The sequence below is a fragment of the Neopelma chrysocephalum genome, unplaced genomic scaffold, assembly GCF_003984885.1.
Source record: "Neopelma chrysocephalum unplaced genomic scaffold, ASM398488v2 Primary Assembly neopelma1_60, whole genome shotgun sequence".
Classification (NCBI taxonomy): domain Eukaryota; kingdom Metazoa; phylum Chordata; class Aves; order Passeriformes; family Pipridae; genus Neopelma; species Neopelma chrysocephalum.
This window is the reverse complement of record NW_020897715.1, coordinates 11,278,715-11,302,580: the sequence shown is the minus strand read 5'-3', so window position 1 is coordinate 11,302,580 and position 23,866 is coordinate 11,278,715. Positions and strand designations below refer to the sequence as shown.

Here is a 23,866-nt window from a genome sequence, read left to right as displayed (position 1 = left end):
TTCCCGCCTTCCGCGCGCCCTGTGTGACGTCACGCGCGCGACATGTGTGGGCGGTGGCGTGGGTCACGTGAGCGCTGGGGGAGGGCGCGGGCAGCGCCGTGACAGAGGGGCGGGGGGGCGGGGGAGCGTCCGTCTGTCCATCCGTCCGTCTGACCATCGACCGACCGACCCACTGCCACCATGCAGAACGTCATCAACACCGTCAAGGGGAAGGCCCTGGAGGTGGCCGAGTACCTCACGCCCGTGCTCAAGGTGCCGGCGCTGTGCGGGAGCCGGGCTGGGGAGGGGGGACGGGACACCCGCGGCCGCTTCCTGCCCTTGTCCGGGCCCCAGAGCTCCGAGGTGGCGGCCGCGGGTCTCGGAAGGCGCCGTGCTGGGTGTGCTGGGGCAGAGCCATCGGCCTTCACCCCACACCGGGCCGTGCGGGATGGAGGGAGCCCGAGCTGAAGCTCACATCCCACTGGGAGAGGGGAGCACCCACCTGGGAGGTGCGGGCCTACCGAAGTACGTGTATTGCTGGTCCTGCTTCTCAAGATATCACTTATTTGCTGCTCCTTTCTGTAAAAGTGGCAAAACTTTAGCTGGTTGTGTGACCAGGAATTGAAATGCAAGCGTACAGCCAGGCTGGAGCCTGGTTTTGGGAATTCGTTGCAATGGTTATTTTGGGTAAAAGGGCGACTTCTTCAGCTGACATAAAAAAACGCAAACAAAACAAAATAAATCACTTCTTAATTATGTAAGCAGATGTTAAATTATGCAGCATATCTTATTTTTGTGTCAGAATTGCTATGTTGCTACAAGCCTCTGTGTGTTACAGTAACTGTGAATGGTAGAAATGAGCCATTTGTTTCTTATAATAGTCTGCTTGTAAAGGTGGGCAGGACATCTGTTATAATCTGTTATTGCTTATTTAGGTAGAGGCAATTTGTGATTTCGTGCAGTTGTTAGACTGCATCCCACTTTCTGACTCCTATTTACAAATAATTTTTTATGTAAACTCCAACTTTGTGTATGTCAACTTAACTTGCCAGCAGCTTTCTCACTACTGATTTTCACATTTTAGAACGTTTTTGAAAAAATACTTCTCCTGTACTTATTTATGACAGTAGTCTCTCTGCCTGTGGCTTTGTGGTTTGACCTTTTATGTGCTTTGTACTCTGCAGCTGAGATTTTTGGGCAGAAAGCAGTGATACTCAATTATTAATTGAACTTGTCCCTCTGTGGTATGTAGTGTGCTCTTTTCTGGATAGTGGACCTTTCTAGAGTTGCCCACCAATGTGACACGTGTGGGCTGCAGTGAAGTTGTAACCTGTAAAGGTGAAGTGACTTGTGTACTGTAGTACAGTTGTTGTTGCACAGCTCATGTCATAGTGGAGGAATTCTTGTGTCCTCATGAACTACTGAAAGGAAGCAGGAGTAGAACCTCCCAGGAATGGGAGGTTATAGTATTATGAGTATATCAACCCCTTTACAAGGGCTTGAAATAAATACTTGGTAACTTTAGAAAGAAGCTAGGCCTGTGTCTCTCACTAGCTTATGTACCACAGAATGCACAGAGAGGAAAAAGTGATTTACCCTCAGGGTACAGAGGATGGATATTTTACATGTTTTCTCTCTGCAATTCCAGAAACACAAATTCGTGCATGTTGCCTTTTGCTTATGGTTCGTTTTGAGGTTAAATAGTAAGTTGTCTCCACTGCGGTGTTGCACAACATGTTATTGAGGGTTCTGAGTCTTACGGCAATTCAAATTGCTTTGATTTCAACTAGCACATAATGATGTTATGATGTTTGTACAGCTGCAGTTTTGCATATCTTGATCTTGTTCTCAAATGTATCTTCTTTAGAAATGAGGGAGAAAGGCAGTGTCCAGTACTATATGAAACAGGTGTACTCATTTCATTTTACATAGCATATGTGATATCACACACCAGGGTGAAGGAATAAGAATAAACAAGTTAAGCAGTGGCTGGTTTTCTTTAATGTTTTCTGACTGTTTGAATAAGGTGAAGTTGTGGCCAAAATCAAGATATTTTCGGTTGCCGCTTTTAGTCTTGATAGGAAAAAAAAGTTCTTTAGGCAAGAATTCAGCTGTGCCATGGTTGAAATTGTATTCTTTTTCAAAAGCCATTTTTGGATTGCTCTGATGCTGGGGAACAGTAGATTTCCTTGGTACTTGAGACTTTTCTGAAGAAAACAAACATGAAACCAGAAGTCAAAACAAAATACATTTCCTCTAGATTTGAATATGATAAAAGATGTTTTATCCTTAACCTTCGTACATGTCACCTTTAATGCAAAAGTACTTTATTTCTCCATGCAGAACTAAGTCATATGTCTGGTTGCCATCTGTTCTTTCATCCATAAAAAACCCCGTATGATAATATGCAAAAATCAAAGCTCTTACCATGGGTTGCAAGGTGAAGGCAAAGAAATGGGCATTAAAAGAAAGTTAATAACTGAGTCTTTCTGTGTAAGTTTTTCTAGCCCAGAGAAAAGTCATTTTGGTCATTCACTTCATGACCTTTTTTAACTGCAAAACCTTGTATTAATGCATTGCAGTACTGTTCAGTGCCTAGAACTTCAGAGTCCTGACTGTGAGAATCACTGATTCTCTGTCTCTTACTGGCAAATATAGTATTGAGTGCTGAGGATCTTCTCTTCATTATTGGTATAATTGTTGGTAGCAAAAATTTTGTATATGTGATAATTTTTATAATACCTCACATTCTGCAACAATTAATTTTAGTGAGCCTAACACTGTAGAATAAGGAGGCTGCCTATCAGCCCTGGCAGAGGTTGCCTCCAGGCTGATTCATGGATCTTTGGACAGAGCTGTTTGCAAGACAAAAGTAGGGCAGATGTTTGTCTTTCCAGTAAAGTCGAGTAGGTTGATTTGTCAGCAGTTCTCAAGATTTCTAAACTTTTTTTTTTTTTTAATTGCAGGAGTCCAAGTTTAAAGAAACTGGAGTAATTACACCTGAAGAAGTAAGTATTTAGAAAGAACAAAGTATATTTGAAAGTAATGGTAAATTTTTTACACAAAATGAAATGTTCATCTCAAACAGTTCATGTCTTTGCCATATAATTGTTGCCTCTTGAAACAATTTTCATGAAGAGAAACTTGTAAATGGCCTTCTTACTCTACAGATGAAGTATATCAACATAATTCCTCTTGAGATGACACTTGACGTCTGAATGTAGGGTGCTTTTTTCCTCTGTTACATTGTGAAAAGATTGAAAGGAAGCTGGGTCAGCAGCTCCATTTCTCATGGGAGTTCAGGACTAAAGCAGGAATATATTGATTTAAAAAGTCTTTTCCCTGAGCAACTCAAAGGGGAATGTTTATCTTTGGACCAAACTTTGCTTACCTCACTTTTGGTTCCTTCCAAGGCTCTGTCAAGATCATTACGTATACTTGTCCACACCAAGTATCCAATGATTATTATTTTTCTCTCCTCTTCTCTATAGGCTACTTCAGGCTATCTTGCATTGCTGCCAAGCAGTTGTATTTTTTTAAGGACCCCGATGCAAAGAGAAACAAATGGGATTTTTTTTCTGGACTAGTAAAAACACTGATTGTGTGGTGCTGTTTTGACTTCCCCGTTCTGCTTTTTCTCTTATTAAAATGCTACTGATCTGCAAATACATTGTCTTTACAGAGGTCTAAGAAAACAATGTTAAGGGTTTTGTGTAGAATGAAAGAAAAATGAAACAGAATGCAGAAATGTGAAGATGAGGTGGAAAAAAATGGAACAAATGATGACTGATGCAGGTAGATAATGTGGACAGAAGTATCTTTTCTGTCATTGGTACCTTGCAGTTTTCTGCTCTGTTTTCTGGCAAGCAAGCACTGCTGCTTTCTATGCCCCAGAAGAGTACCACGCAGACAAACAGGCTTAGCAATATGTTCTCCTGTTCTGATAACCATATTTATGTGTGTATATATAAATATTTATATATCATATATTTAATAATAATACATGAGCTTCATTATATACAAACAAGAATAACATAAAGTCTAGGAAAATGTTCTGCTAATACTTAATCCCTTCTTGATTTATGGGAGAAAACTTTGCAGGAGTACTGAAAGAAAAGGTATTTTCTATAGAACGTAGCAAGAACCACACTATATTACATTACACAGTTTGCAGTGTTTAAACACCAGTATGACTGTGAATGGTATGTGTTCTCTGTGTCAAGTTAGATGCTGCTGGGATGAATAAATTGGATCCTTCAAAACAGTAGTCAAGGGAACCACTTATATAGCAAGAATAAATTTTTGTTAAATTTAGATGAAGCTGGAGTGTGGATCTGCTGATTGTCCCTTTGACAGTCTTTCGTCTTCCATGATGATTTTGGTCTTTATATAGTAGTGATTGCTAAAGAAGGGTTGAAAATCATCAATAATGGAGCTAGGATGTTATCTTTGAATGAGTTTGGATTTCTAGGGTAATTTTAGCTGTATTTTAGTCTGAAATACTAACTGTTTTATAGATTTTTGTGAGGTTCCTGTGGCTTGCCTCTGAAGATGAATCAATTAGCAATGAGGCTAAAGATGACTCATTAATCAAACTCAACACCTACTCCCTCTTTTCATATATCTGTGTACTTGATTTAACTGCAAAAAATTCTTGCCTGTTATGAGTTCTTACTAGTTAATGCCTCCAAAAGTTGACACCTGTTATAATTATATATGTAAATACAGGCAAATCTTTAAAAAAATCATTCTTTCCAGGACTAGAAATAAGATGTCCTAAAATCGATCTCCTTCTACTTTGCAATATTGATTCAGGAATGAGATGGTGTCAGTGCTTGAGAAACAGAAAGTGAAACCAGCTAGATAATTTTGCTGCCTAAGCTGAAAAAAATGTAAATGGAATTTCAAGTGTTGTTTTAGGGTTTTATATCTGTTAGACCCATAAACAACGTTTTGTGGGTTTTCATCTTTAATTTTAATAGTATATTTCAACATTGGTGTTACAAATAGAGTTCCAGTTCCTTGAACAGAGAACTTTAAATAATTTTGGAGTTTCATTTGTTATTTGTTATGCAAAGGGTAATGAGTTTTAAAATTTCCATATGTATTGGGAAGGATTGCTGTTTTCTTTGAAGCGAATATTTCCCTTTTGCTAGAGGCTTTTGTTAAAAAAATGGGTGAAAGGGAAGGACTTCCGCAGAGATTAAATCTGTTAATCCCCAGGCAGTGCTGTGGTGTTTTCCCTAAACTGACCTGGCTGGCTTTGGAGGACATGTGAGAAAATGGCTGTGACACGCTGCAAGCCTGTTGTGTCACTGCAGCAGCAGCTGCTCAGCTGGGAAGGGTATTCTTATAAACTGGCATTTTAGGACAAGAGAGCAACTGTAGCAATAGCTGTGCACCTCATATTGAAACGTAGCTGCTGCAAGGACCACAAAAAATCACTTCTCCTAAATGCAGGCTTGCCTTCCTCAGTTTATATGTGCAAAAAACAAGCCTGGTGGGTTAGACTTGGCTGAGTGAATTTTGAGTTTGTACACAAGTCTAGTGCTGGCAAGTCTAACATGACAGTACCACTTTGAAATAGTAATGAGATTTTATAAAAGCCTTTATCTCTCATACTAAGAACAAGCAGAGTGAATATTTTTAAAAACTTATTTCTTCAGAACAAAGTTATATGTGATTTTTTTCAGTGTACTAAGTACTTGGTAATTCATATTTAGTTAAGGTCAGCGATCAACTATTATAGTGATGGTATTATTAAAATGCATACTGTTTATTCTTTTGTGCAGTTCTCTCATTGATTCAATGAACTGATGTTGTTCTTGGGTTTCTTCTTGCTGCAACATTGTTTTGAACAGGGAAAGAGAATTAAACATGTTTTTTACATTAAGCTCTTTGTTGTCTTTGTAAAACTTTGAAGAGTGGCAAAGAAAAATAGTTTCTTTATCAAAAAGTATACAATATTACCAGGTCCAGAAAGTTTTTTGCTTCTTGCTGTACTGGTAGGCAATACCACAGCTTTTGAAACTAACTGAATTTGCTGTGGGGCTTAGTACACATTTCATTCGGGTGAAGTTGATTTAGTCTTCGCATTTTCATGGTTAGCTGAGAAATGGAGTTAAAATAAAGTATCTAACTGATATAAACAGTTGTAAGTTACATAGTTAATCTATCAAAAGAATGTACAACTGAAATATTAATATTGAGGAAAATTGGAGATTTTCTCATGCCATATTTAACAGTACTTTAATTTTTTTTCCTGCCTTAACAGTTTGTCGCAGCTGGAGATCACTTAGTTCACCACTGTCCTACTTGGCAATGGTAAGTAAAATTGAAAGGATTATAGAAAGCTGCAATCCCTACCTGTGCTTTGATGTGTTTCCATTGGGTTCAGCTATACAGTTGTCTCATTTCAGAACAGTACATACAGTTGTCTCATTTCAGAACAGTACATACAGTTGTCTCATTTCAGAACAGTACATAGACTCTTACAGCAGAACTTTTATGATGTCTTTATATTTAAGTCAAGCGGGGCTTGCTTATTGCTGTGTAGCAGTAGTTGAATGAGGATTTGTTTGGGATTTTTTTTGTTTGTTTCATTTATCTTTCTAAGGTTTTAGAGGACATAAGTTGTTAAATACTGTGAATGCTTTTTGTGCTTACCTGCAGCAACAGCAAGTCTCCCTGAATTTGTGTTGGTGATTGAAAAAGCAAAGGCCATGTGCAACTGGAATTGCTTGGAAGTAGTTGTAAATGGTCTATTTTAGACAAGCATTTGTTAATTAAATATGTTAAAGTTGGCCCGAAGCAGAACACTTTGTGCAGTGCTTGTCCTTTGAAATCCCTTATGTATCCCATGTACATATGTTTCATGTACAATAAGGTGCTTACTCACATTTTACCACCGTCTTTCATTATGAAACTAATCAGTTCCTGAATGAGCATTGTCTGTGCAGTTGGTATCATCAAGGTCTTGTCTCTATAGTAGGCCATGAATTGCTGAAGGAGGAATTATTATGCTTGAATCATAGTTTCTTGCCCCTTTGCCATCTCCTTCAGAGAAAATATGATGTTGAGTCTGACCTATGTGCCGGATGTTTGGAAGGGATTATTTAGAATGTTACTCTTATTTCAAACCAAAAACCAGGAAAGGTGAAGGCAAATGCTTGACTAATGTGAAATTAAAAAAGATTACTCGAGCACTAGTGACTATGGACAGATTTTGTATTTATAGAGGTCTATTTCTTGCTTTTTCTGAAGTTGCTTTCTTCAGACATTTGCGACTATGTTGTTGCTGATCCTAGAAAATTTTATATAGAATAGACTATTTTGTCAACGCATCTTTGCTTGGCCATCTCAAGGTGAAAGTAGTTTTTGAGGCAGAAAATAGTTTTGATCCCAGACCAGTTTAGGGGTGGCCAAGGTTTTCAACCCCATATCTATATCAAAGTCTGTGTATAGGGAAGAGTCAAGTCATACCAGACAGATTCTTAGAGTAGGTCAAGAGGATTATATAAAATGTTCCTGATACACACTGAAAATAGAAGGGTTCTTTTGTTTGCAGATCATCAAATTCTCAAATGGTGCACTTCATTTTACAGGGCTTCAGGAGAAGAACTGAAAGTCAAGGCTTATCTGCCAACAGACAAACAGTTTTTGGTAACTAAAAATGGTAAGGCTGGAGTTTAAATATAAGTGGTCTTAGGATTGATGGAATGGTTGACTGTGCTATCTACTCATTGTCTGTATTGCTAAGGGAAGCAAATACCTTACACTTTCGGTGCTCTGACTTTGCAATATTAAAGTTTTTCCTGCACTTCTAAATTCTTTTCCTTAGGCTGCTTGTTAGTGGAGCTTATATGAATAATAGAGCTTGCCTTGATGGAGTAAAAATGAAGTTCAAACATTATAAACCTCTGTCTGTCTTCCTTTCTCCTATCCTTCAACTCATATTCAGTATCTGAAAGGAAAATGTGTTTATTTTCCTCTTTCTTTTGCAAACTGAGGCTATTGAAGAGTTCCCAAAATGTCTTTCACAGGGACACTGATACTTCAGATATGTAATTAATGTCACTATCTCTGTCAATAGCATCATATAAAAGCAATTTTAAATAAAGTTATATCAGCTTCAAAGTTGTGTATGTATATTACTTGTGGTGATTACCTTTTTGATGGATAAGAAGGCTAACATCTTGGCACAACCATGAGGAAATAATTTTCTCAAAAGATCTTGTATCAAAATGTGTGAATGCCATTAGATGAACCTTTAGTACTGAGAACAGCCCGAGGAAATTTTTACCTGCAATGGGTTATATTCTGTGCTTGAATTTCAGTTGCTGGCTTTTGGAGCCTCACAATGCACTGTTGGGAAATTTATTACGGTAGTGGTGGACAGACTTTCATAAGATGGTCCTGATGGTTGAATGGCCAAGTGATCTACTGTTTCTCTTTTCCTGTCACTTCTGGGGTCTCCCTCATTACTCTGATCCTTCTAGATCACATTTCAAAATAATGTATTTCCTGTTGATGGTGTCACATGTCCTACCACCTGAGTAAAAGTTGTGGACTATGGGTGAGACTGGGAGCCATCCTACTGACTTCATTTTGAAACTCTTTGGAAGACTTCACTGTGACTTTCACACCCCTCTCCTCCTCCTCTGAAAGGTCAAACAGCAGCTTTCAAAATCTGCACTTCATGCGGCAGATTTGTTTTTCTCCACACTGGTAGAAAAAGAGCATTTTCTACATAGTCTTTATTTATGCTGTTGGAAAATGTCTGTTTTGCCTTAATCAGATATGCATTCTTTCTTTGACTGTTGTCTGAAAACTTTGTCTCAATCTGTACTTGAATGGCTCTGTAACACATATGGCTGAAGTTACTCTAAATAACACATTAATTCTAATCTTCTAAAATTCTAGATGTTAATTTAGAATTAAACATACCTAATATATTGCATAAATAGCCAATGCAAACTTTTAGCAGAATTCTAAAGACAAATTAATTTGGAAAACTGATGCAAATCCAGGCAAAATTGTGCTTAAACCAAAAGTTGTTTATCAATGTGAACGAAAGTAATAGATTGTCTCCAGTTGTTAGCAAATTAGAAGTTAATTCTTTTTTAATTCTTAAGAGTTTGGGTGAAAGGGCTGTCGTGGGTAACAGAAGAATGAACTTTCAAGGCCACTGCAGTTGTTTTATTTTACATGAAATAAAACATCTGGTACAGCACATCAACATAATTTTGCAAGTTCTGGCTTTTGCATTTGAAGTATAGGTTTAGGATTCCCCTAATAAGGATGTATGAGAGACTACCACATTTCAGAAGACCTTGTGGGATAATTTCTTGCTCCAGTCTGGTTTTGTATAAGATTGACTGCATTCATTCTGTTTTGCAATCTTTTGCAGTGCCGTGCTATAAAAGGTGTAAGCAGATGGAGTACTCAGATGAGCAGGAAGCAATTATAGAAGAAGATGATGGTGATGGGGGATGGGTGGACACTTTTCACAATGCAGGTACTCAAAGTTTTGCCTCAGGCTTTGTGTTTGGTAATCTGATTTTCAGTTTCCACTCTCTGAAAGTAAAATTTTTCTTATATACAGATGACTGTGTACTGATACCTAGTCTAGGAGAAATAAGTTATGCTGTCAGTTGACCACTTGATTGGTACATGACTGCTCAGCTGTTTAACTCCGTGGCTGTATATGCCTGAAACAGGCTACTTTTCAGAGGTGTTGGCAATAATTTCAGTATTCTCTTATTACAGTTCTAGGAACTTATTTTAACAAATGAGCTGTGTAGTCGCTCATTCCTGAGTACTGGAATCCTGTGAAGATAATGGTGGTTTGAAGTATTTGAAGAATATGGAAATATTTCTTTATTTTTAGGTTAAGATTGCGTGTGAAGCACGTTGAGATCTATATCTTAATGATGACCTCAACTGACTTAATTATTTTAGTGTTTCCCATTCTGTTGAATTTTTGGATTGAGCTGAAAGGAGGAATCATTAGAAAATAGCTATCTTAGTATCTGAGGTAAGTAGAGGAAGTGGGTGCAGTACTAAAAAGAAAGAAAATATTATTAAGTAGAGAAATGTATGGGAGATGATGCTTTTTTATCATAAGTCCTTAGATAAGCTTGTGTGGATAAAGAAGTCTAACAATTACTGCTTACATGAATCTATCTCACTGGCTTTTCTAGCAGCCTCTTATAAATCCTTTTGCTCTTTTCTAAGAATTGGAAATTATATTAGTTTTAGTCTTGTTTCTTGATGTTCTATAATGAGTTAATAAAATTCTGTCCTTCACTGATGTTTTCTCCATCATTTCCAAACCCAGAAGGTTCTCCTCTCAGTTTTTACTTTCTTTGCTGTAAATTTTCTGCTGTAATATGGAAAAAGTTCGCTGAATAGTTCAATCAGGGTGGGGAGAAAAAGGGTGGGAGATGATGCCTTTTGTTTCTCTGGACATATATTTCTCATCATTGGCGGTTCTTAAATGCATCACAGTTCATAATTGAACAGCCCACACCAAAGAAATGGTTTGGAATATCTTTGTCATGTCCTTGAATTAAGGATGTAGTCTCCATCCCTGCTGTGAATAGACTTCTATGCCAAGTTTTTCTTTTTAGGGTTTACTGGTTTGGGCACCATGCTGTGGTAGCACAACTGTAACACTCTGTCTACACCTGGCCAGGTCTCCAAATGCTGTCAAATGAGATAAAAACAAAGTCTGTTTCCGCCCATCTGTCTTTGATAGTACCACTTGTGGTAGGAAAAAATGTGTTCAGATGATCATACAGCCACTAGAAATGTATTATTTCCAAGCAGCATTCAACTGGCATTTCTGATCTTTAAATAGTTATTTCTGATGAGCAGTTATGTGATTCCAGGTTCATTCTCCACAGTGATGTAACTTATTTTGAGTTAAAGAGTTAATTAGATAAATTTCCTCTGTCAAAGCAGAATTTTGGCATGTATCCCAAAAAGTACTGGGTGAGAACTGCAGTGAAACTATAAAGCTAATGGAAAGGAACTCAAGAGTAGACACTATTGGGATTTGGGATGGTTTTTACTCTCACTTCCTCTCAGCTAAAAGCATTGAGTGTTCTCCTACATTGTGCTTTGTCATTGCTTTCAAGATATTCAGAAATACTCAAAAATGCACGCCTTTCTCATGAAGTTGAGATCCATTATTGTGATGGGAGTGCCTATCCTGAACTCACTTTTATGCAAAAGTACCTTAAAATTAAAGTCCAAATATACCGTATCCCATCAATAAATTTTGTATGACACGCCACAGCTGTGCTGTGGTGCTCCATGTTACTGGTATGGTTTGCTTTTGGATGTCCAGCACTAAGCACATTACCAATACCAAATGAACAGCCTTCTAAATAACCAAATTTTTGTGAGAGGTAACTTGGAAAGATGGTATGCTGCTTTCTGAGATCTTTGCACCCTCTTTCTATTCTATTCTCTAACAGAGAAACAAGCTTTTTTAACACTGACTTCTTGTTCAATTAACAGGTATAGTGGGCGCAACAGAAGCAGTTAAGGAGATCACACTAGACAGTAAGGTACTTGTTTCTAAATTTTCTTGTTGCTTTATTACAGGACCTAAAGGTAATAGAAGTTTTACCTGTAGCAATCTAATTCTCCCTGTGAAAGATTAAAATGTACTTTGTCACTAGTTGTCTTGCAGATATACATTGACCTTCATAACCTGTGGTATTAGTCTGCAGGAATGTGCACATATGCGTTATAAGCATGTGCATTTCCTTATTACTGTGTTTACTGAGGCATTTGTCTTTTTAGAATGGCCTTAGGCAAGCTTCTACAAACTGAAAATGAAGTTCTGTTTACACTGATACAGCACATTTGCGCTTCAAGAAACTACTGTTTGGAGATCCAGTGTAAAGAAATTTTTATATGGAAAAATAGTGTCAGGATATAAAGTATTTCTTTGTAATCTTTAACTGCTGCAAGCAGCGTTTAAACACATTTGGTCCTGTTTGACAGGCTTATGCTTCTGGTTTATAAGTACTAAAACTGTTTAAATGTATACATCTTACAAAGTCATCAGTTTCTGCATGTGTTTCCAAAAAGTCACTGCAGCAGGAGAAAAATCTGAAATTGAAGTTCTCAGGAAATTGAGAACGGTTGGAAGTACTTGAAATGAGAACGTATTGGCTAACATTTTTAAGAAACGTGGAGAGAGTCACAGACACAAAATGCTTTTAAAGATGAGTTGGTTGTTAAAGTGGAATTCTGTCTGTGTGCTGTGAGAGTTTGCTAAACCATCCAAGCACTAGGCTTTGGATTCTAAAAATTAGAGGGAAAGAGAATGGACTGCCCAGTGCTAGCACACAATTGTAAACAACTCAAAATACTATTGATAGGATGAACTGTGAAGTGTATGTAATTCAAGTGAGACTGTGCTAAATGTAGTAAAAATACTGCTTTTTTATGAGTCAGTAGCATAAGGGTGAAAGAAACACTCTAAAGAATAGCTAAAATTGATCACTGTTTCTGCCAAACACAATACTTGCAGAATGTTTCTATGATTTATAACTGCTCTTGTGTGTTTTGAATTGGATTTCACTTCTAATCTATTGTATGTAAAAAAAACTTGCTTGCTTGGACCATAGGTCCAGTCCAGGAGAACAACCCTTTTCTGCTAATGTTCTGTTTGACAATGCACGTTGGAACTTAGTTTCTTACTAGCTGTGGTATTTCCTGTTTTTTAAATTGAAAAAACAACCACCTGATGCTTGCAATTAGAACAGCTTCTAATTATAATAATTTTTTTGAGTATTCTCCTAAAGTCTTCTCGAAACCTGTGTAAATTGAAACCTCTGCCTTCTGAATTTCACCAGAGTTGTCTGTTGGATTCAAATGCTATGCAAGGCCCCAAAGAAAAAGTTGTCTGTGAGCTTGTGCTGTATTCATTTCTGTTGGACTGTGTTTCCTTGGAGTATGATATCAAAATGTGGTATCTTTTGGGACTCTATGTTTTAAAAACAATTATGGAGCTGGACAAGGCTCGTAGTTTGTGGAAATGGATGACACTTTTAGTCATATGATTTAGTTTTATGTATTCGGGCAAGGAGCAGGGAATTGGACTTAATCATCCTTATGAATCCCTTCCTTGAGATATTTTATGATAACTGCTGCACAGTTGGACATGGGTTGGAACTTACAAAATCTTAACCTACATGTGTAATCTTAGCTGTGAAGTCATTGCCTTTCATTTGAGATAGGTGGGTCTTTTAACTGTTTAACACCATGTTCACTCTGCTTAGGAATTAAATCATTCCAGATTGCAAAGTCAAAGGAGAACGTTTTAACTGGATCTTTAATGTCATACTAGGACTTTGAAACTAAGATGAGTTAATAAGCCAATATTTGAGTCCAGCGTAGTATTTCTTAAAATTGCAGAAATTATTCTTCTAGTTCACCAGATGTATTGACTGGACTTACACCTTAAATTTGCTGGGGCTATAAGTTGTATAGATGCAACAGTCTTTAAAGCAGTGTTTTCAATTTAACTTCTTAAGGATAATTTAAAAATACCAGAGTGTTCAGCATCTTGTGAAGATGATGATGAGGAAGATGAAGGAGAAGCTGCAGACATGGAAGGTATTTCCTTAAATTGGGTGGGACAGGCTTTATTTCAGGCCTTTAAGTAAAGCAGTACACTCTTAAGAATCACTCTTTATTTTCATGGAATGCATGCTGAAACATTCAGCAGGCATATGCTCTTTAGCATCTTCTGTGTGGTCTTATTGATGCATGTTTACTCTGACTTGTGTGCCAAAACCTGTGTGAATGTTAGTGACTGGGAAGTTAATCTGTGTAACAGAACAGATCCAAGCAAGTATAAATTAGGGATTTAGCACAGCTTCCTTCCAGCTTCATATCTACACTTAAACTCAATCTGCTTATATAAAACCACTGAAGAATTGCTCATCACCTACTTACTGTAGTCTTGGTCAAAGTTTTATGAAAAAAGGAATAGTCTGCTTTGGGGATTGGGAAGTCTTCGTGAATAAAACATCTTTAGATACATGTAGATTTTTTAAAAGGAGTTGTTTATGAATGACAAATATGATGAATAGCTACAAGCTGAACATAGAATTTTATGGGTCTTCTTTTCAGAATATGAAGAAAGTGGGCTATTGGAGACAGATGATGTGAGTGAACAGTTCTCTATCTTGTCTGTTACAATATAAGCACAAGCAAATGAATGAAATAACAAACATATGAGTAGTGGGATTACTGAACCTGGTTTCTTGTGGATTTGTCTCCAGACAACCTACTGCAGTAACCTAAACCCTTGGGTTCTCAAAGATTCTGATCACAGAAATTTTGGTTGGTTTTGCTAATCCATTTTGCTCTGCTCACACAGTGCTGTATTCATGAGAAGTAAAAAATGCAGTGGTTGTTCTTGAGGTTTACATATGGAGGATAAGTGGCTTGTAGGTTCAGTAGATTCCACTAATGCATCAGACCGTCATGAGAAAAAACAGGGCATCATTATTTGTGGTACTATCCTAAGGTCTTAATGAACTTGCATAAACTGAGACCTCTTCCTTCTGAATTTCATTGGAATTGTCTGTTACTTGTGAAAGAAGGTAGGGGGTGTAACAAGGTAGTTGCATACTTCCTTAAGAAATCAGACCTTTTTTGAAAAGTAAAAAACCCCATGAAAAATAAAACCAAAAATACTTGGTGGGAGAGAAACTGATTTAAAGATAAAACTAATTTAAAGATAAAAACAAATCCCAAAAGCCTAGGGTTTTTTTAATTCTCACTTAAGAACATTAATAAGGTTCTACAGCTTTACGTAACTACTTGGGATGGGAAAGGAGAGAACCCAAACAAGACTGTACTAATCTTGTCATTTTTATCTTGAAACAGGCAACACTTGACACAAGACAGATTGTAGAAGCTAACAAAGCTAAAGTTGATGTTGGAGGGGAAGATGCTATTCTACAGACTAGAACCTATGACCTCTACATCACTTATGACAAATATTACCAAACTCCAAGGCTCTGGTTATTTGGATATGATGAGGTATAGTTCAGTTGGGTTTTTTCCCTACTTCTGTAAAATTAGACTCACTGTGTGAAATAGCAGGGCTATTTTGTTGCTTATTCATAGTAGAAATTTAAAGGAAAGAATGGTGAGAAAGCGATTGAACAAGCTCGTAGGCAAGACTTATGGTACTTGCAGGAAGTAGGAACAATTTATGTGAAAAGTGCACTTGGTAACTGAGCACATTTGGAAAGAAGCAAATTGTGCTCTGTCACTGGAGTTTCTGTTATCACTGTAGAGCTGGTAATAACCCCAGTAAACTCAGTCAAGTAAGTGGGTATGTGTTTCCATCATCTTCAGAGGGAAAGGATTAGATGAATCATTCTTCCCTTTAATGACTAAATTTCTTGAGTTAAAGTTGGTTAGAGCTTATGGCTGAAATGCCTAGGTGGGAACCTAGCTGGTTGTCAAACATATTGGCTTTATCATTCACCTGGTATATTAAAAAGAAAAGGCTGTGCAGCACTAGTTCTTTAGCATATGGATTTTGTGTACCTTCAGAACTGTTAAATTTAAGGTGCTTATAATTTATGGTGCGTCACCTGTTAATGATGTTAGAAAAGAGAAAGATTTTTTGTTATTAATGCTTTTGTTTTCCTATTCCTTTTGCCTCTATAGCAACGGCAGCCTTTAACAGTAGAGCACATGTATGAAGATATTAGTCAAGATCACGTCAAGAAAACAGTGACCATTGAAAACCATCCTCATCTTCCTCCACCTCCCATGTGCTCAGTTCATCCATGCAGGTAAATCTTTGTTTCTGATCTGACAGACACAAAGCACTTCAGTGTCCATGTTAAGGATTTTGTTCAGGTTCTCTGGACATCCTCCACAGGTGGCTGCCATAGTGGTCTGTTAGTTTCTGAGGCAGTATGAAGGGAAGAGTTCGGCAATTCTTGGAATTCATTCCAGTGCTCACTGCAGCAAGTGTGTTCAGCAGTTAACGCTGTCTTCTCTCTGATCAACTTGCTTTTACTCAGCTTCCCTACAGACTCCAGAAGATGGCAGACTACTAGAACTCTATAAAGTTCTGTCCTTGCAACTGGTTTTTGAGGAGGGTCGAAGTATAATGTATACTTTGGCAGCAGAAAAAGCTATTTGAACATGAAATAACAATTTCTTATTTTATGTTAACTAACTTCTGCTCCCCCAGAAGTCCTTGAAATTTTGCACTTATAAATAGAGATCCTGTGATTGCTACACAAACAAAACGCACTTGTGTTTTTAGGGTGTTTTCTGTTGAATTTTCCACATTTCTCACCAAAGACAGAGGGAGCCTGTAGTTTGACTTGCTGCATAGGTATTTTTTCTAGGTCTTTGAAAGGTGCATTCTGTCTTAGCTATAGGCTCCAGCATCCTTTTAGGTGTCTTAGTGATACAAAGGCAGTATCTTACACAGTGTAACTCCTCAGCTTCTTGACAGTATTAAGTTCTTGGAGATATGAGTTTGGGCTTTTATCTCATTTTAAAAAAAGACACCCTTTGTAATATTGCGTATATTTTTTTTTTAAAAGTTCAGATTGCCCCTTTAAGTCTTTTAATTTCCTTTGACTTAAAGAAACATGTCAGGGGTCTTTATCACTAGTTGAGGTGTCAAATAATCAGCTTGTTCTTGACAAGCTTATGGTAGGTTTTGCTGAATCAAAGCCATTATTTGATCATCAGTCTTGGGAAGGATATACCATTCTTTTGAGAGAGCAAGGGAACTTTTGATCTTATTATGAGGATATATATTCATGGCCTTAGTAAAGTTTGTGTTTTCTGGAAGCCCTGCTAATAAATTGGTTGGGAAGAAGCTTCTGTTGATGGATGCAGGCTGGGAGGGCACTCTCAGAAGAAACATAATGACCAGATATTTGGGCATGACCGCCCTCACTGACTGGGTAGAAGTGTGGGTTTTATACTGGCCTGTGGCCTCTGCTTAACTTTGCTAATACTTTTGCAGAGTAAGAACCAATGTAATGTTAATCTGTGAATTTGGATTGAGTCTCTTAGTGGGTGAGAGCTCTGTAGTCACGTTTTCACTTCTTCCTCTGAAGCCAGTGAAGTGCCAGTTCCTTTGTTATGTAATCCACATCTACACTTGAAGAAATGGTTTGCATCATGAGCCTTGTTTCAACTTTAAGAATGAAAGAGATGATTTATAATGAAGTGAGACAGATTTGCTGCTAATCTTAAATATGGAGGAAACATTGTGTCTAGTTCTTCTCAAATAGCAATCTAGTTGACCAGCAACTGCTTAACATTTGTAAGATTTGAAAAGGTAATCTTGAAACTGTGAAGAAAGAGGCCAACAGTATATCCAAAATGAAGGTTTTAAGTATATGTTCTCTTACTCTCCAAGGTGAGCTATTCTATTTTTTTAATTTGGTAAGGCTAACAGATAAGAAGGTCTGGGTTTTTGAGGTAAAAAGTAATAGCTGAAACTATTGTTTTTAATTCAGCTAGGAAATACCAGTGTTTAGCTACCACTGTTGCTTCCATCATGTCACAAGAATTGTGTAATGTAGGATATTTGTATGATACTAAACTAACTTACCTGTTTCTTGTGACGTGAATATCCTCATGTCATGCGTCAGAGAAAGGAAAGAAACAGCAGTCGGATGCTGTTGTCAGCTGCTTGAGATAGCTTCTATTTTAAGTAGTTAGTTAAAATTGTTCATCTTGCAGCTCTGCTGTAAGTTTTATTTCTTGTCAGCATTTTTATGGTACTGGGAGGAACATAGTTAACTTCCTCATTAATTGCTGTAAACTGCTTTAATCACAATTCTCAGCTTTTTATGTGGGTGTTATGAAGGGACTATTAAACAAGTTACTACTAAACACATTTACAATTTAACTGTAATTACTTACACTGATTCTGAGGGCTTATTTTTCTCCATTTCAGACTAAATGGTGATAGCCTTCTCAACTCTTTTTCCTTCTTATGTACTCTAAATATCTGTAAGGAAGTGACTAGAGGCAACTGTAAGGAGCAGTGAATCTTAGCAGTGATCTACTCTTAGCAGAGTAGATGTTATTGTGGGTTCTGAGATGTTACTGCTAATGATGACTTTCTTGGATTTTTGCATACCTTCTGTCTCATTGTGTGTGAACAGATACAGACACTGAATCAAATTCATAGGTAATTTTTTTTTCTTGAAAGTACAGTCTCCTAAGATGTCTTGCATTTTACTCTCTGCTATGGAAGCTTTAGTTGTTGTCCACTACACTGAAAGTCCTGTCAAAGGCCTTTTATCTCTTTGAACTGGGGCAGGAGGTAGTGGGAGGCTATGGGAATGAATAATTTCTGGTGTTATGAGGGTTTTTTCCCCCACATGTCAGGAAAGCTTTTATTTTTTACACTTGCTTTCTGATGGTATGTATTTCCCTTCCAGACCTGTGCTGAATTTCAGTGTGAAGTTAAAACCAAATATTTTGAGTGGCAGCTTTGGTCAATTGCAAAGCAGAAGAGGGGTTCTTCAGCTGGAAAGTGAACATTCCTGATACGATCATAGAGGGTCATATAATCAATCTAAGAAATTAGCTGCTTTCAACTTATTTTTAAGTCCTTAATGTATGGTTTAAACTGTATATCAATTTGTTTTCAATAGGAACAGTAGCATTGCTGAGTTGGGATATGAATAATAACTCCTTTATGTTACTTGAACCACCTCAAGAATTGGTTGATATACCACAAAGTAAATTAGGTGATTTTAATGTGTTTTAAATGTGTAATCTGTTTGATAGCTCAAATCATCTACAAACAGATCCTGGAATGAACACTGACAAGCACATAGTGTATTTAGTCATCTGGAGTTAAAAGTTATTTCTGGGGAACTTTTATTCAGAAGTTAAAAAAAAAAGATTTCTAGATAGCAAGATATTGTAGATTACATTTCTTCCAAAAATATTTCTTTCCATTGTAGTGTGTACATATTTCATGTTAATTCCTCCAAGTTTTCTTACAGTAGGAAGCTGAAAATAAGAAACAAGCTTTACAAAGTTTATGAAGCACCTGCAAAGCTTTTCATGAATGATTGTATGACAGTAAGAATGACCATTACTGTGGCCACTATAGAATTCCAGATATCTGACTAGTTCTTAGAAAACAGAGAAGAACAAATGTCATTAAGATGTATGAATTGAACCAATATGCTCTTAGAGACTTCTAATAGCTTCAAGGTGACCTGTATTCTGTGCCATCAGAAAAAAAATAGTCCACAGTTATGGATAAGGTCAAAACTTTAGTTTTGGCAGTGGCCAAGTTCCTGTATAGAAGCAACTGGCCTTGGCACCTGAAAGGGCATGTGTTCCACACGGACATCGTGGTGATCCAGAATTGGAATCCACTGTGGGGGTTAGTTGATTTGCAAAGATCAAGAGCAAATGACGAATTATGACCTTTAGTATTTCCCTGGACTTGCATGTTCCTGTTTACAATGTGTCTTGGTAGCTTTGCAACAGCTTCCTTCCTTGTTTGCAGTTGCTGGCAGCACAATTAACTACAGAGGAACTGCTAAGTGCCAGTTGCTGGTGAGCTACTTAAATTGACATAGTGGTATCAAAGTGTGGTCAGAAAGTTATGCAAACTCTGCTTACCGCTCAACTTGTTGTCAATCGGCACGTAGGTTGTTTTAGGATGGGCATTTCAAACTACTGCTGCTCACTAACCGGCAGTGCTGTGTAGGTGGATGTCCATAGCCCTGTGTGACATCTCTGATAAAGATTGCCTAAGGAATCGTGTATTTAAAACAAAGTTGAAGTATAGATAAAAGAAAGATTACTTACTCTACCTGGGAGTTTGTGTGGCTTGAATGAAGTCACGCCGCCATTGAGCGCTGCTGTACCAGACATGTTGGAGCTCCAGTATGAGCTGGAGTCCAAGACAGCAAAGTGGTACGCCACTTGGGCCTGCTCAAGCCATGACACAAGTATATAAATAAAACATAAATACAGTATGTTCTTCAGCCCCTGGTTTAAGGGGTTTAAGAACTGAACACAAGACCATTGCAAATTGTACCTGGTCATTAAAAGATTTGAAACCTTCATCATTACAGATATTCAAAACCAGACCAGATAAGGTCCTGAGCAATTTGTTCTAGTTTGCTGCTCGTTGAGCAAGGAGGGTTAGACTAGATGAAAACTGTCTCTTCCAATTTTAGCGATTCTGTAATTCTCTATTATATTCCCAGAATACATAAATATTGTATGTTGCATAGTAGGTTGGGTATGTCACTGATGAGAATGTAAAAACTTAGTGACCTGAGGAAATATTTATCCTCCTCCGTAGTGCTTTACAATAACAGAGTCACAAGAGAGAATAAACTACCTTAGAATTTGTTGATTTGTTATAGAACCCAAGTTACCACCAGAGAAAATCTCCATATCCTAAAACAGTCCTAGAGCAACAGTTCTGAATTTATGCAGGGTTAGTTTAACCTGCCTATGAAACTATGACTTGTTTTGGTGTTTGAAACCTCTTAAGCTTTACAAATTTAAGAGTGCAGCAGAGGCAGACAAGAATGTTGCAGCAGTTTCTAGGCATCTTCTTCAGGAGGAATCTGGGAACTTCTGGTGGCTTCCTGCTGGTCACAATTACCTTCTGGGGGCTTACCTGGTGGCTTTCTTGGAATTTACCAGTTAAAAATTATACTAGTGTCAAGAAGTATGTATTGAATCTCAGTATGGCACTCAGTCTCCATTGTGGCATGGAACATTTTTTAATTTCCTTGTAAGGAGTTTTAAAAATAATGTTACATTCATCACTTAGTATTATCTTTCAGTTACTGTTGGGGTTTTATTTTCTCAGTAAACTGAAAATTTCCTCTTGCTGTTTCTGAAACTAACAGTCCAAAATTATTTGATTTGCAGAGAACCTAATCTTACTGAGAGGAAGAGGGCATTAGTTTTTCCTTAAAATATTTTCTGATCTGTTTTTCAGGCATGCAGAAGTCATGAAGAAAATAATTGAGACTGTTGCAGAAGGTGGGGGAGAACTCGGAGTTCATATGTATCCTTTTTTGTTACTACACCGATTCATGGAGATTTCTCCAGTGTAAGGAGCTGTCATCTCAAGGTTCCTAAACTGGAATGCAATTGTGTGTGAAAGCAGTGAACAACTGCTTGGGGTGGCACTTGCTAGAGTTCTCGGATGAGCTCCGTTGTACAAACACTCTGGGGAGCCAGGAGTGGTGTATGGCAGGAGCAATGGGGAAAGCATGTAGGATTGGAGGGACAGAATTGAGCCCTTCTTTGTAGGGATGTGAAGGAGGTAGCTGTGAGCATGAAACAGAGATCCCAGTGTAGGAGGGTGAGACTGGAGATTCACAGACTCCATCTGGAGTATAATCACTCCTTGGAACAACTTTGTATTACCTTTGAATCTGAAATTAATTTCTGAAAGATGTAGAGGTCCCATTATTTTCTACTCTGCACATGAGCAGTAACTTGGTAAAACCTTTAGCTGACAAAAAGACAATGAAAATTACTGAAACCATTCTGTACATCAATATCAAATGCTTCACCATTAGAATTTTCTTTCAGCAAGCTGACTTATCTTAGTTATGCTTTGTAGTAAATGATGCTATGCTTTCTGAGTGAAGTAACCTCCATGTTAGAAGCAAGTGTGTCCTTTCAGAATAGTGTTGTTTGATGCTGTAAAGCAAGCAGGAAGGAATTACTGAGCAGCTGTAGGTCTTGAATTGGTAAAATTCCCATTTACTGTATAAGTTGAGACTTGCTCAATTTGTGCAGCAATCAACTGAAACTAAACTGGAAAATAACTATCTGGCAAGGTAGTTCAAGTCCCCTACTCCTCAACAGTTACAATTAGCTTATTTTCAAGGTTTTGATTACTTTTTTTATTATTACTTAACAAATTGAGGCATTTTTAATGTGCGATTTCTCTCGTTGTTGTGTGTTTATGAAGAAATGGTCCATGAGACTGATACATCAAAATAGTAGAGTTTACTTATATACAGTACCAATGCAACTTAATAGTCAATTGAAAGTAGTGATGTATTTTAATTCTGCAGATCCCTGACTGCCTCATTCCCTCATGGAGAGATACTTTAGATTGTAATTATCCAACATACTCCAGACTGCAAAGTCAGGCCCAACATGCATTTGAAGGTGCTATATACAAGGGAATTCTCCTCTACAAAGACAGACTGCTCAGGATAGTAAGGCTAATCTCTGCACTCATTAACAGGAAGGACCTCTTTCAAAGGATGGTTCAGAACAGGAAAACCGATTTCTTTTTCTGAGCCACTGAAACACTGAGGAGGATCCTGCTTTGCCTGCCACTACAGGAGGGTAGCTAGGGATTAGCCTTGCTGAGTGGAATTCACCTTGGCGTTTGTTTACAAATACTAAGTATGTAAATAGTATTGTAAATGTTTGTGTGGTGTCTGCAAGATTTATTGAAAATAGCTCCTGTTTCCCTCTCTTAACTTAAAACAGGAAGATCTGTACATTTGGTCAAGCATTGGATGTCATTACCAGAATTCTGCTGTATAATTTCCTAGTCTCTAACTGCATAATTGCTAGGTGTTATTTTCCTATTAGCAAGAAATACTGTTGAGCTGATAACTGAACATGAATTCTGCTTTGTTTTACAGGATTTCTAGCTATTGTACATTTTCCTTAACATGTAACTCAGGTACCTTCTTATTTTCTTGAAATTTGTACAGGCGGTCATTCCAACAATAGAATATGACTACACAAGGCACTTTACAATGTAACTAAAATAAGAGATGTACTCCTCTAATTATAAAATCTTTTTTTAAATAACCCATCCATGTGACTTACACAACATTATACACAATTTCTGTAACTAATCTTTTATCAACTTGATGCATTAAAATAAAATGTTCCATTACCAGCCTTTTTAATAAAAATCTTTGTGTGTAATATAAATAAATCACATTCATTCCGATACAGACGCTGCACTAAGAAGTGGGATTTTTTTTCTCCATGATTCCTTCAATTTCCTTTCATCAGAAGACTATTTTTGTGTATGTTGGAAACTGAAATCTACTTTTATAGTAGAAGCCTAATACTTTTAGCTTCATTGCTGATTCCTGAAAATGTGAATTTTCTTTTTTTTTTTCCTCTCCTATTTAAATTCACTTGATAGTTATGTGGGTTTATTCCCTGGCTATGAATGGTTATGTTTCCTCTGTGTGGAGGAGGATTTTGGTAGCTGAACAAAATGAGTGATTGTCTTGTTAGGAAAGTTTGACTACATCTTAAACTAAAATAACTGTAACTAACCAATCTTTGAAAGGTGGTTTAGATTTACACTTGAGCAAGACTAGTGTTTTGAGATAGAATGTTTTGGGAGACAAAGCAGGAATATTGGTATGTAGTCTGTTCGTCTTCTAATAAAGACAAGAACAGTCTTATTGACGAAATTACAGCTTGAGGGTAAAGGGAGAGGATTGCAGTGGTAGAGCAAGGTTCAATCTTGATTATTTGTGTGCCTCACCAGCACTAATTGGTAGTCTAATAGCATGGTTTCCTCTTTGAAGTAAACATAAACCGAGTTATTTATGAATTCAGATATTGCAGATGTGTCCAGGCTTCAGCAGCCACTTTCTGCACTGTAAAATGTAAGGTTTTTATTGATGAAAACGGGAGGATAGGACCATCATCTCTCACTATACGTATCTGTATATATTTATACTCATTAGGTTCACTTAAACTGGCTTTTAGGACAGCATCTTTGTCTCCCAAACATCCACCTTGCATTCTGCAAGGTAATCAGAAGTTAGGTGTCTGCAGTGGACTGAATTTGCTGTTGGGTAGG

At 37.5% G+C, this 23,866-nt stretch overlaps 1 protein-coding gene across 1 annotated transcript; it reads left to right on the top strand.

Annotated features, from left to right (window-relative positions):
* The first annotated feature begins 65 nt into the window (after positions 1-65).
* ATG3 (autophagy related 3) lies at positions 66-22,955 on the top strand. Its single transcript, XM_027681471.1, has 12 exons — positions 66-252; positions 2,946-2,987; positions 6,254-6,303; positions 7,584-7,654; positions 9,389-9,496; positions 11,506-11,555; positions 13,536-13,617; positions 14,137-14,171; positions 14,899-15,054; positions 15,694-15,821; positions 20,999-21,067; positions 22,718-22,955. The coding sequence occupies exons 1-12, from the start codon at positions 181-183 to the stop codon at positions 22,797-22,799; spliced, it is 945 nt and encodes a 314-aa protein (XP_027537272.1). The 5' UTR covers positions 66-180; the 3' UTR covers positions 22,800-22,955.
* The last annotated feature ends 911 nt before the right edge of the window (positions 22,956-23,866 follow it).